A 13,763-nucleotide genomic window follows, 5' to 3' on the forward strand; every position below is an offset into this window, starting at 1 on the left:
GGTTTTTCGAAATTGTACATAGCATAGACTGTGTTCAATGTAAAATAGAGAGCAGGCGTATTGATTGTACGCAATTACACGATAAAAATAATATCCATTCTTTCAAGGCGTCCGTACAAAGAATTTTCTCATTGGTTGAAAGAAAACGCGTCCTTTTTTCGCCATTTTGCACTGCGTTCCATGCAAATGACAGACGCAGACCCTAGTGTCGCACCAATATCCGGCCGTAGGACTTCGCTGATCAACCACACACAAGTGAGAAATGGTAACTTTCTCCTCTTGAGAAAGCGGGGTTGGGAAGCAGATTAAACCAACAACTAGACCAACTTTCACCCAAACACTTTTCACTAAACCAAAGACTTGCCGCTCTACAGTAGTTTCTTAATATATTTTAAAATGTCATTTTGCTATGAAGTGGTAAAATGAAAGACCCGCGATTCCACAATGCAATAGAAGCTAAAACGATGAAAAATCTACGAATAGAATGTTTAAAAAAATCAGATCAAAATAAGCAGTTTCTTAAAACGCTACATTGCATCATGACCTAACTAAAAACAGTTTATCTGCAAAAAGAAAAAGCAATTTATCACACAGTTTGGAGTCAAGCACGAAGTAAAATCTTTCAAATTTAATCAAAAACTATTTTGACAAGAGATTTACAGACTAATTTGACAAGAAAACAAGACATAAACAAAAACTACGCTGCGGCACATTGAAACATTTTCTTGAAAAAAACGCTGAAAAAATGACAGTGATGAGAAAGTAACAGCATTTTTTGAAACGCAAACAAAACAAGCTGTTTACGTTCTTTGTAAAAATGACAAAAGCCAACCTGTAGGTAATGAAAAGCACGTATCTATAAAATAGCTTTCTCTTCCAGACAAAAAGTAAACATTTAACTGTAACAGTTTAATACCAACCGCAATATGGTTTAAGAAAAACAACGTCCTTATCAAAAAATACGTAAAAACGTCACGCATACTAATGTTAGAATCGTGGATTATTCATTTTGAGTAGTACCAAAACCAGCTTTCGAAATTTCACTCGCAGAATTCAGAACAATACGTCACATTTGTGATCTATTTTTGTTATTTTTGAAAGTTATGAAATGTCACGCTAGCCGTGTAGCTCCGGAATAAAACAACGTGGAATGATGCGTCCGTGACTCCTAAGCCGACCTTTACGAAAGTTTTCAAAGATAAAAATAGACAGTGTCATGGTTTGAATTAGTGATGCAGATTTTCTGTGCACTGCGTGTGTTTTGCAAAATTTGGTATCGCAACTTTGTATGAAAATAATGCAATTAAAATGCAATAAATAAAACTAATTTTCGAGTTTAGTTCAAAGAAACCCTTCGAAAAATTCCCTCAATTGAGTGTTCGCTAAATAAAAGTAACAGAAATTAGGAAAGGTTGACGAACAATTAACTTTTAAAAAGGGATGGTTATGCCAAAATAGCTGAATCATCAGTGCAACACATATGCATTCACAATTACAAATCAAATAAGGAACAAAATAGCACATTAAATTTTGCCTTCAATCGAAGCAGCACAAACGTAAAATGCCTTTGAATGCAAGTGCTCGTGCGAAGACTATTCGGAACGCTCACTTAGAGAATTGGAAAAATGTGTCCAAGGCTTGCTATTTAACCATAAACATAGCCTTTGTCGTCGAGCAGAAGCAACCGATGTTTAAAAGAAGACCTTGTCATCAGTGAAGAATGGAATTGTCTTGTAACCGGCTTTTTAAATGCATGAGTTTCTACAAGGTTTTTCGACGCGACAACGATTTTAAGTATTACTTTTGACCCAGCGGCTAAGTTATAAGAAGTTCTTGCTATTAATTAATGAAAATTATCAATTGGCACTATTTTTAGACTCCTTGTGAAGTGACAACAGATCACATAACACAATTACAGGATGGTTTGGAAGACTTGATCAAGGTTGACTTAATGGGTATGTTAACGCTAGCTCACATTCTCTGCGAAACATGAAAGCGTTGCGCATGGAATGCAATAGAAGAAAATTCAAAATCACTTCTAAACTGCTCGAAACTTTTTCAATGTTGTTCCAAAAGTGATTAACATATCGAGCCGATTTACAAAGCTGAAATCAAGAACAGAACCTAAAAATATCATTGCATTCATGTCACAAAATAGGCTACTGCAGTAATTTAAAAAGTATCATAATTTTAATTTCTGCAAAAACTTCAGGATGAGATAAACGTTTTGTACTTAGAAATTAACCCCAATTGCAAGAAGGCAACTTGTCATGCTTACAATGAAAAACGCCACGTGTTATAAAAAACGAAGAGAGTTTACAAAAAATGGTAAATGCCCATAATTATGAACCTAGCATTGAACGTTTTAAATAATATTCCTATAAACTTTCCAACTATTAGGATACAATTTTCTCATCACAAGAAGTGTCAAAATTTTCTCACCTATGAGAAGAGACTTGACCCCACGCGGTCTAAACAGAACTAAATGGATTATAAGATTAAATTTCCAAGGTAAATAAAATCTTATTTTACGCACAAGTCAAGAGTTCAGCTTATTCAAGAGATATTTTCCATTTTAACAAGTTGCAGGCCTACGTATATTTCGAGTAAAACATAAAAAGTTCTAAAAATTTAAAAAGCGTAGTTTCGATGGCAACGTTAAAGGAGTTATTGGTCGTATTTCAGGAAAAACATCAATTGGACGTACAACTACTTAAAATCACATCAACGAACGCTCAGTGTAACATGCCTCATACAACACATGAAAGCAGCCTGTAAGATTTTGAACATTCAAGGCTAGGTGTGTAAGCCTTTGTTTATGCAAACAAAGCCAGACAAAATCAGATTAATTAAGTCTTAACAAGATGTAATAACTAAATCCGTAATGCACTACAACGCATAAATTTATCAAGCAAATTAGCATTCACCGCAAGAATGTGCTGATAAAAACTATCACGAAACAAAAATGCTCATTTTGAGCTGCCACCAAACGTTAACCCTTGTTCAGGTCCTGTTAGTATTTCTATAAATTGCACATAATTTCCTGCCGAAAAATTTCAGGAAACATTCGAGTGATTAAATCATAAACGAAATAGCTTGGATATCAAATGCCATTCTCAACATCAGCAACACGACAGTCAACAAACAGTTGAATTGAATTCGATTAAAATAAACCACGAAGTTTTTATCTGTAAAGCAAACTTTCCCTGTGCGTATTTAGATAGCTTGCAAAAGTTTAGATAAACAATAATTTTAAAAGCACACACACCAATCTTTAAAAAATCTTTTAACTTGTGTTTGTTTATGCAAATAAGAAGCATGAAATTATAACAAGAATTGAGCAAAGGCTAATCCCTTGATAAAATAAGGGTGAAAACGCATTGATTGTAGATATTGGAGGGTTTTACCGTCAAAAAACAAAGTATAAAAGAGGAACTTTGCCCAATAAGACGAATGTTCGCAGAAAATGGCGGTCAAACAGTGCTTGTATTAACTCTGCAGTATTAAACCAGAAGTTCTGAATGGGATCCTTGTGGAACACTTATGGTCAAGGGTCAAGCAGTGTTACAAAACTAAACATTTCGCTAGCCTAATTTAATGAAGTTATAAACATTGCAAACAAGGCAAGATGAATGCCTCAAATTATTCAACAAATCTCTATTGGTGGGTAAAACTTAGTTGAAACAACATGCATAAAGATAGTTGTTACCTGCAACCTGAGCATTCTGATGAGGGAGGTGGTTAGGAGCGGTTGCGTTGCAACAGAACCAACAAACTGGTAAGTGGTTGCTGTCAATTGGCTATGTTTGGAATCATTAGTAAAATCTGCAAAAAAAAAATACAGTTTCTATAACCTTTATTCTCATTTAACGATTGTACAATTCCACTATTTATGGTCAATGCCAATATAACTTGAATCATGGCATGGTGCCATCTTAAGCCACCCGAGCTCCAAGTTTAAGTCGCTTCTGTATATTGCAAACTGTGTGTTTTGCTTGATAATAATACTGCGGCATTGGTTGTACATTAAATGAAAACTGATTAAACAGCAAAGTTTCAAATAGTTTTTGTCACAAAGTCAAAAAGCATAGCTTATAAAGCTTTCGCTGATTGACACTAATTAACAGACAGGTGAGTAAAAAAAACTTGTAATTTGCTTCTATTAGTATAAACAATTAAACATACCCACTCAATAGCAACGTGGCTTGTTGCAATGATATATAATCACTAATTAACGTTAAAGAAACGCAACACAATGTCATAAATGATGTTTCTGGTACAAACGTTTTGTGTTGTCAGAAATGAGATATGTGAAGCTGTAAATTTGTGTGAGCCAAAATAAAACTATTGACAGTAGCAGAGAGATTAGTAAGATATGCAAATACTTGGGGGAGCAGACACTTTAGCTGGAAGCCAAAAATGTAGTTCGAAAGTTTTTTTTTCATCGCGACTATTCTGAAACCGCGGCAGTCCATCGATAAATGTAAAGCAAAAACAATTTTTCATCCTGATTTGAATACAGAACTGTTCTAGAGTTTATTTTCTCACGTTTTTTAGCCATAGCCACTAAAGCTGTCAGGCCAAATCGCTTATTATAGCAGGGGCAAGAGGTTATCCCGTTCATTCGCAGCAAGAAAAACAGTGACATTATCTATTTGCAACCAATATAACTTCAACCTTTTAGTTACTGGCATCAATCTCAACTTTTTCACTATGAATTTAAGTTTATATTAAAGTAATGGTGGGTGTCTAATCTAGCGAGACAAATCTTTAGGTTCAATCATGGTTCTTGGTCAAGAATACGACATCCAATGAGCTCAGTTTATAATGAAAGTCTTCCATATGGAGACAATTTATTGAAGCTATTTTGCGCCTAACGGGTGTAAAATAAATTATTATTATCTTGGCTTTTGGTAGCCATGGTTCATGTTTTGTCAGCAAGGCTTTACTAGACTTCGCTCGTAAATGGTTGGGATCATGGCTCACTATATTTGGGATGAATTAGGCTTTTTCACATTTTCCAAACGGCTAAAATGCTGGACAAACAGAAAGCTGAGAAAAAAGATATTATAATTATTCTGAAATATTTCTGCACCAAAAATTATCGTTTAATGATAACTTTCTAAAAAAAAACGGCTTACAAATCCTTCTATCATTAAGAATCTAAAGATAACGAAGTACAAAAAAAACTGGCCAAATATGCCTCGCTGAAATAAGGTTGCATGAAGCACTCTCATGCGTCGCAACATGACGTCTTATATGGTGATTTAAACGCTTACAGTTAGCGTAAACCGTTTGCAAACGGCTCTTTTTGATGCGCGCAAATTAACGTCATGCAAAAACGTCTTAAAACGTTCTATTTCAACACGATAATGGGTCACCTAATGAAAATGCTTCAAAATTTGAATTGAAGTCGTACACCGCCATCACTCAATCACGTTTCGCCATCTTTCCACTCGGTTAGGCCCAATGCTTGAGGGGTTCGCAAATCATGTCTTATGACTTTGGATCATAAATGTCGCATTGAAAAGCTGATAACCTTTCGGTAGGTGACCCTTCCTTGATAGCAATGGTTCAAGCGTGCTTGTCAAAACATTGTACACTTTAAAAAAGAAAGACTAACCCTAACATAATTCCTTTGTACTATGAAACGCTAATTCGTTTCAGGCCTTCGATGTAAAAACTTGATTACATTACCATTAATGTGTTGTCATGTTACGTAAAACTGATAAATAAATATCAGGATGAGAACTTTAAAAACCGGGGATTTTGATCGTTATTAGGTTGTTTACAAAAAATATGATCTAAGCATTTTTGCAATAACAGGAAAGGTAATCTTTCTGCAATAAATGGAAAGTAGGTGCACCAGACACTTGGCCAAATGAGAAGGGTCAATCTGCTACTTGGGTTCGTGTAACTTTCATTGTGTAGATAATAATAGGTTATCATTGTGGATTAGCAGAAATAGTCGATAGGTAGCGCACACCATTGCAATTCAGGCATACGATCGGTAAAAGTAACATTATAAGGTGTAGAATGACAAGATCTATGTGACTATCTAATATACAAAAACAAGCATTTGCGTTATTTCTTCAAGCCTGTCTTGGATAACGAGATTTTGAGCATGACCAAACGTACGTATATAATTCGCAAGACATTCCAAGCATTGGACTCGGGAAATCTCACTTGTCAATTTTAGGCTATAAATCTGAAATCCAAAGTGAAAGCGTAACAAATTACTGTGACAGAAATTTACAACCCCGCTAGCAGACAAATTACTGTAGGTGAGTAAGAGGTTTCAAGGAAAACCGTTTAAATAAAGATGTGATATAAGTGTGACACTTTTACTTCGACAAACGTAATTCAAAGAACGGTTCAAAAATAAATATCTTTAAATATGTCTGTGACTGTAGTTTCATCATGTTTTACTGAGTGAAAAGGTGAATTGAATTCCATGATGACAACACGTTGACATGCTGTAGTATTCGTCTCTGCTGGTGTAAAACGTTAAAAACTATCAATGCAACGCTGGCTGTACTCTGCACACCTAAATTCATGTGTGTGAGGGCAATGGACAGTCAAATACTGTGGTCACATATTCGGCTAGCTGCTGCAATGCAAAAGATAAAAACATTGCATACAAATTCTCTGTAAAAGAGCCGAACGAGGAGAGTCTTCAACAAAGAAACTAAATGTGAAAAAGGTCATATCTTGAGTAAAAAATACATGACATCAGCATCAGAATTGTGATCAGCAAACTCATTTACGCCATGTTTGCCCCTCAGCACACCGATGTGGACCTCAGACCCCAACACTGAAACAAGGCACTGGTTGCAACATTGGAGAATGCCACAAGAAGACGAAGAACAGATCTACCGAGCTCAGACGCTGTTTTACGTGTGGCAAATAAATAAAAGACAACCACACAATTGCCATGAGAGAAATCCACAAGAGGTGAAATGGTGTCTAAGATGAATACAATCGAAAGACGGTTGAAGTGTTGACTTAGGGTCTTAGACAGATTACACCACATAGTGTTTAGTAAAAATAAGTGATTTCTATCACGATATTGCAAAGCAGACTTTCACAGAATTCTTGTTTATACCTTTTTGCGTAAGCACTTATTGAAATGAAGCCTAGTCTGAGATATAACACTTGATTTGTTAAATTAATTAACCATTAGGTGTTGTATTCGTGGACAAATTATGACCAGTCGGTCAGGCTGCCATCAGTAAATATTGCCCAACTGTCCAAAGTCGTTCCATATTCACAATGATAAAGCGAAAAAAAAACGGTTGTGATAAATTGAATATTTGCAAATCCAAGTTGGGATGGGAAATCTTAATCAAACAAAACATGTTTAGATTTTCTGGTTTCTTGGAATTGAAAACTCAAACATGGCCCAAATCAAAGAATCAGTTGCTATTACGTCAGAATAGTTTATAGTTCATTAACGTCATTGTAACGTTAATATGTCAACAGCAATGCGATTTTCTGCTAAAACAAGTGCGTAGATTGCAATAATTTCTGCATATAAGATCTAGTTAACAACGGGGAAGGAAATTGCAGTTTAATCTTTTAACTTCGTGTCTAGACAAAACAAACAAGTAATGTGACATAGAGCTAAAAAAATTCATCTTTTTTACATTGATTTTACTTCTGCAAGGGTCCAGCAAACGCTTCGCCCTTTTGCTTTTCCAGAATGTTTTTCCATAGCTGAAATAATAACTTTTCATATACATTATATGCAAGTACTTACACAACTCGTTCATCAGTCTTGTTTAACATTAACTCAACGTCTGTAGACGTTTGATGATTGTAAAATGGTTTCATTTGCTAGCTGAAACCAATATAATAGGTTGTGTAGACGTATATGTTGATAATGATCATTGTGTCTTTTATGGTTCAACATCAAACATTTAGTCAAAAATTACTGAGTTTGAACCAAAATTATCTAGCTGCCGTAAAGTCTATCCACAATTTGACCACGAATTGAGTTTATACAAATTTGGGTTTCAGAAACCATAAGCAAAGTTGCACAATGGTTTCATGGCATTTGATTATAATTTGTTCCATGCGTTTGTATGATGAAGAATGAAGATATTAAATAATGTTCTTCTTGCATCAGTCAGTTTAAAAAATAGTTGTGCTTTGATTGTAAAGTGATTTCGTTGTAAAGGTCGAATGCTAAAAGTGGTTAGTGGGTTGTATCGAACGCACTGGTTCTTATGTAGGTGGGGCGTAAGACTTTAAACGCTCTAGGCCAGCCAGGAAATAATGACAATTATTCGTGTGTCAGTCCAGATGTACATTGTACAGTTACAAATTATACCTCTATTTGTGAATTTAAACGTTTTCAGACACAAAATAGGTGTAAAAGTTAAATCGTCGACAATATTTATTGGGTGGAAGGTAAATTAATGTCTGAAACCGGCATGAAAAATTATTTCCTGAGAAACCGCCCATAGTTACAACTTCGTGAGTGGTACGCAGACCAGTGTCTGTAGCGAACCTTGAATAGCCTGAAATGTGATGTTTTTAGGCGAGCCACTGCAGACCCAAAAGTTTGGTACGCATGATGTGGATTGTCTGCAAACGATGCCTACCTATAAATCTGGCGTTAAACCGAATAGTTTGAATTAAGTGATGGAAGAGTATAATTAGAACAAATCAGTATACAATACATCAAACAGTCTAATTAACACAATCGATTAATCAATATCTACTAAAACTGATTGAAAAACTGCATTGGATGAAAACTGTTCAATGGGAACAAAAAAAGAATAAAATATGTTGAAAAAAACAAAGAAATGCTTACACGATTTCCAAACTGTGCTTATCGCATTTGACACGTTTGCAGTGAAATATAGATTATTGTTTAGTTCATTAATTTTTGTATAGTTTTCGTGGTTTTTAACCTTTATCTTTGGTTTCTTGGCAAAACACGGAAAAAGCGTTAATCCTTCCGCACAGCGCACAAAAATACTTGAGCTTCGTCAAGTTCCGGAAAAAACAAATATCTAGATCGAGTTAACGACATAGATAGACCAGTTATACAGTTAACATTTTAGATGGCCCAAGCCGAGCTGGCAATGCAAGCTGAGCGCAAACGATTTGTAACTTTTTAATCGATTTCATGTCTCGCGACTTTATTCAGTTCTCAAAATTTGCCACTTTTACACGACAAAGGTGAAATTATGTAAAACTATGAAACCTGAGGCAAAAAGGCAACTGCAACTTTTGTCTTTCTAAGTAACCGGAATAGAAAATCCAAGCTTGATTGCTGTCAGAATGATAACAACGCAATAGAAAGTGACAAAGAAAATCACATCGTTTTGGGTACAGACAGTGAACATTCGGTGAAGTTGCGCAGAGGATAAGACGCTCGCTTTTTACTTATGTGATCCTAGTTTACCTCCCGCTAAAGCTGGTTGTTGAAAAAAACACCAGTCAAATCTTCTCTTCCCGAAGTGTAATAAATTGGGTAGTCGTAGTTGGTGAAGGAGAGGTGGCCTGAGAGAAAAGAACTGACTATCCTACTTTCGTTGGTGTCGGAGGCCTCCTACAATCAGTACCTTATTTCATACCCCGACGCTTGGATCAAGAATGGGATCACCTTCGCATTTATAGAAAAACATTTCAAATATCCTATGAAAGCAAAAACAAAATGCAAAGCAAATTCTACGATATCTCGTCTTTTAAATTAATTGCTATCGGAATCATTTCATTAGCAAGGAGAAAATGATATTGCAACAACACAGGTCGAATTTCGCTTGTTTATGGCAGGCTGGTACGGAGTCGGCAATTAATTCGAAAACAGAAATCGTACACCTTTGATTCTCCTTAATGAGGGTGTGTTTGCCACACACGCAGCAGGCATCCTAGATAGCAAAATTTAAACGTTGAATCAATGAAAAATGACGAGTTTTTCTCGCTGGGATTGCATTTAGCGGTATTTTTGTATCGTCAAATTGTACGCAGAGAAACCGACCAATAAGATTATTAGTTTTGTAGGCAAAAGAGTGAATGGCTTCATGGTTTGGTTGTTCCTCTGAGCAAACACACCTTTGTCGCACTGTTAAACAGATGAATGCGACTTTTCGATCTTTGTTCATTCTCATCACATTTTAACATTGCCAAAACATCAAAGTGGAAACATTAAAAAAAAGTAATTCAGAGCACATGCTTTGGCTTAGCATCCGTTGTCGGTGGTTACTAACTTGAAGTTCCTTTAAAAAAAATTGTCCCAAAAAATGAAAAAGAAAATTTTTAACATACAAACAGAATAAATTTCTAAAAACAGCCACAGATAGGAGTTGTTGCCAAGAAATTGCCGGTGGTGAGTACAGTGTCGAACTATTTACTCATAAGCAGATGTCCGGCTATCGCGTGTTAATCTAAAACCGCATAACCTTCCCACCCAAACCGCGGTCAACAAAATATTGCTTCGACATCTTTCGGAAACGGGTGGTAACAACAGAACCAAATATGGCAAAAATATCAAACCCTACATCAAGTCTAGCGCCAAGTCAGTTGTGAAGGAAAAATTATGAATTACAAGTCGTTCTTCTGCAATGAAAACACCCCAAGAGAGCACTTCTAATGTATGTATGCGTTTATAGCCATAGATGTAAAATATTTCTTAATTTAGCCGATTTTTCACTTTTGATGTTTTTCTCGCCTCGATATTGTTTCATTAGCCAAGATATTTCTGCCTACCTGTGTATCAAGAATCGTTTCCAACCAATTTTAAATCGAAACTTTCAACAATTCAAAAAACATTAGGCAAAAAATATGATGTAAAAGCAGACAAGAGACTTTGTTTCGTGAAGAAGAAAATGGGTTGATGTAACGAAAAACTGTTTGAAAAAAAAATTGAGTTTACGAGAAAGTAGCCAGCTATGTCACGAATAAAAGTAAAACTTTTACGAATTCGGCTGTCTGTAAACACAACTTGGAGAGCTAAATTTGTAAAAAAAATTGTAAGATTTAAGTAAATAGGACAACACTTATGTCACTGCAACATTGTTCTGGGTCGTCACAAGACATTGCTATGATATGCTTTCGCTAAATATACGTTTTTCGCTTTTCGAGAGACCATTTTGGTTAAGTTTATTTTCTTTATTTCCTGGTCAAGTATTAAGTTTCAGTCAATGGTGCAACACTTTCTAAATAAACCTTAGTTCATGACGCACGGTTTCACTTCAAACTGCTGAGTTAACTGTGACGATGCTGAAATATCTGTGGCAATGTAGCATCAAGATCTTATTCTATTACCATCGTATGTTGGTGTCGCAAGCGACGTGGATTTGTAGAAGGATGTTTAAAGTTTTATAGAAGGAAAACTCATAACGAAAATGAACTATTTAGAATGCACATCAACTAGGGGATTCTACAAACAATTAAAACAAGAAAACTGATATATGATGGCCACATAATTCGCAATAATTCCAAGAAAATACAACTATTGAAAGAAAAAATGAATAGAAAACGAAACAGGGGCAGATCACTAAGACGTTGGCCTCAGGAAATTAGAAGCTGGACAAGATTTGTCAACAATACTGCAATTGAAAAATCTCACAATCGAAAGATTTGGCGATTGATTGCCCTCAACCCTCGACGAGAGGAAGAAACCTGATGATGATGACGTGCCGGAGCAGTGAGAGCGTGGGCGACCTTACTGAAAGGCACACGACAGTGCCTTGGAAAAAAATTTACTAACGTGCCTGAAGGGGGATACAAAAATGTGCAACCAATAAGTCCGGATGCAGCGAATATGCAGAGATTCAGCTTTAAATGTAAAAAGTATTCATCCATGTTTAAAATTTAGCTTAATTAACAACTTTTTGAAAATTAACATTAGAGAAAAGGAGACATGTTGAAAAAGTGACGTAAAAACTGTTTTACCAGTCATATTACACAATAACTGGTACTAATTTGAATCAAAACAAGAAAGTTTTAAAGAAAACCGCAATGCGAAAAGATACAAAGAAAAATAGTGAGATGTTAGTTTGGTTTCAAATAAACAAATTCCATTGTGGCTACGTTCATGTTGCCAGTCGTGTTCACATACACACAAACAAGTATCACACTGCTGCGGCGGTGATTAATTGTTGTGCAAAGTAATCGACTTGTTTTAAGAAGAATTTTATAATTAGTGTGCGTTGCGGGAGAAATGCAGAAAGCGAAAATAAACAGCAGCAGCAAAGGATTCATTTTGAATTCCCGTGTACTATTATTAGCTGCTATTGTTCCGTTGCAAAGGAAATACATTTAATGTTTGAAATCGATTCGTTTTTTGTGTGATTTTCAAAACACATTGTTTGTAACTTGTTGAAAAAGCTTCTGACTAAAAAAAATAGCCTATCCTGATATCCTCTTCAAATGTCTTGAAACTCTAAAAATACCAACCACGGTAACAAGATCTCACTTGAAGTCTGATGGAGAAGTTGTTTAAATTCTTCTAAAGCATAATTAACTTGTAGCCTCTCAAACATGGCCTGTGCGTTTTTTAATTAAGTCCAGAGAGGTTTTGAAATGGTTTTATAATTCTGCTAAACCTGCAAAGTATGAAAAATGCTGCTAAAACGATAATCTTTTGCATGACACGTCGGTTTTTCAAAGTTTGAGAATATGTTTTTAAATAATAGCTAGAAATTCTCTAACGGAGTCATCGGTTTGAAATTTAAAACCCCTCTTTATTACGGTGGCAGATTTAAAATCGAAAACGTTCGTCAATTGAGTAGTTAGAATATCGGCAAATATCTCAAATAAGTCAATAAAACTAAACAGGTTAAATGGGCGCTTCTGTGATGAATAACAGGGTTAAAAATAAAAAAACGTAACCATATTATTTTATGCTGTTGCAATCTAACGGGCATAGCAGAGTAATATCAATGATGGCGACACTTATCATGTCAATCACAAAAAATGAGACTTCGTATCATAATTGCGGCCAAATAGCATGGGACAAGAGCGTCTTTCGTTATGAAAACAGTAAACACATTCCACAAGAACAAGAGGGACGGCACGACCCCTCATTTATAAGTTGAGGGATACTTTGTGTAAATCTGACTTGTTTAAACGTTGTGAGGATGTTGAAAAGGATCAAAATCCGATCTTGATTGATGTATGATTGCAAGTAATGCAATGATCCGAAAAAACCCTCTGAGATTATAGTTTGGTTGCAATATTCAATTTAGCAAGGAATTCGATTTGAAGAGCTGGATACTTTATATGGTAGAACTTAATGCGTGATAATGTTGGTTATTGAACGGGATAAGCCAACCTTGTTCCGCATTAAATGAACCAAAAAATTGCAAGGGACTACACCCTTTTCATCGCAGTTCAAATCATAGGCTTTGTATTTTTATTTTTGTCATAATTTTATTCTTCGAATTCAGCAATAAACAGCGCTGAACATTAGCAAATTGCATGCTATACATCCTAATTATCTTAATGTTGGACTTGAAACGTCAGCAATTTGACCTTCCCTCGGTTATATGCTGCAAAGAAGCAGCGCAAAAACTTGTCCAGCAAGTAAAGTTCGGGTAAAAATATTGATGGATAAAAAGGAACTTCATCGGGTTTAAACAGGCATAAGTTTTTAAGGTAGACCTGGGTGTTGACAGGGTCATTGCAACGAACAGGAAAGAGTGTGCAGTGACAAACCATAAGAATAAAAGCTGATTAGCAGTCGTCTGAAGTTTGGAAAACAGCAATTAAGTTGTTTAGAATGAGTTGGGTATAAAATGAGGCGAAGT

General features: G+C 35.6%; 1 protein-coding gene across 2 annotated transcripts in view; it reads right to left on the reverse strand.

The window, feature by feature from the left end:
• LOC145781006 (protein DOP1A-like) overlaps positions 1–13,763 on the reverse strand; it is a 69,915-nt gene that overhangs the window by 28,889 nt on the left and 27,263 nt on the right. For both annotated transcript variants that reach the window (XM_082592708.1, XM_082592707.1), the window contains exon 4: positions 3,710–3,825. In XM_082592708.1, coding sequence (XP_082448834.1) covers positions 3,710–3,825 — 116 coding nt within the window. The remainder of the gene's footprint in view (positions 1–3,709; positions 3,826–13,763) is intronic.

The sequence above is a fragment of the Aplidium turbinatum genome, chromosome 12, assembly GCF_918807975.1.
Source record: "Aplidium turbinatum chromosome 12, kaAplTurb1.1, whole genome shotgun sequence".
NCBI classification, from domain to species: Eukaryota; Metazoa; Chordata; class Ascidiacea; order Aplousobranchia; family Polyclinidae; genus Aplidium; species Aplidium turbinatum.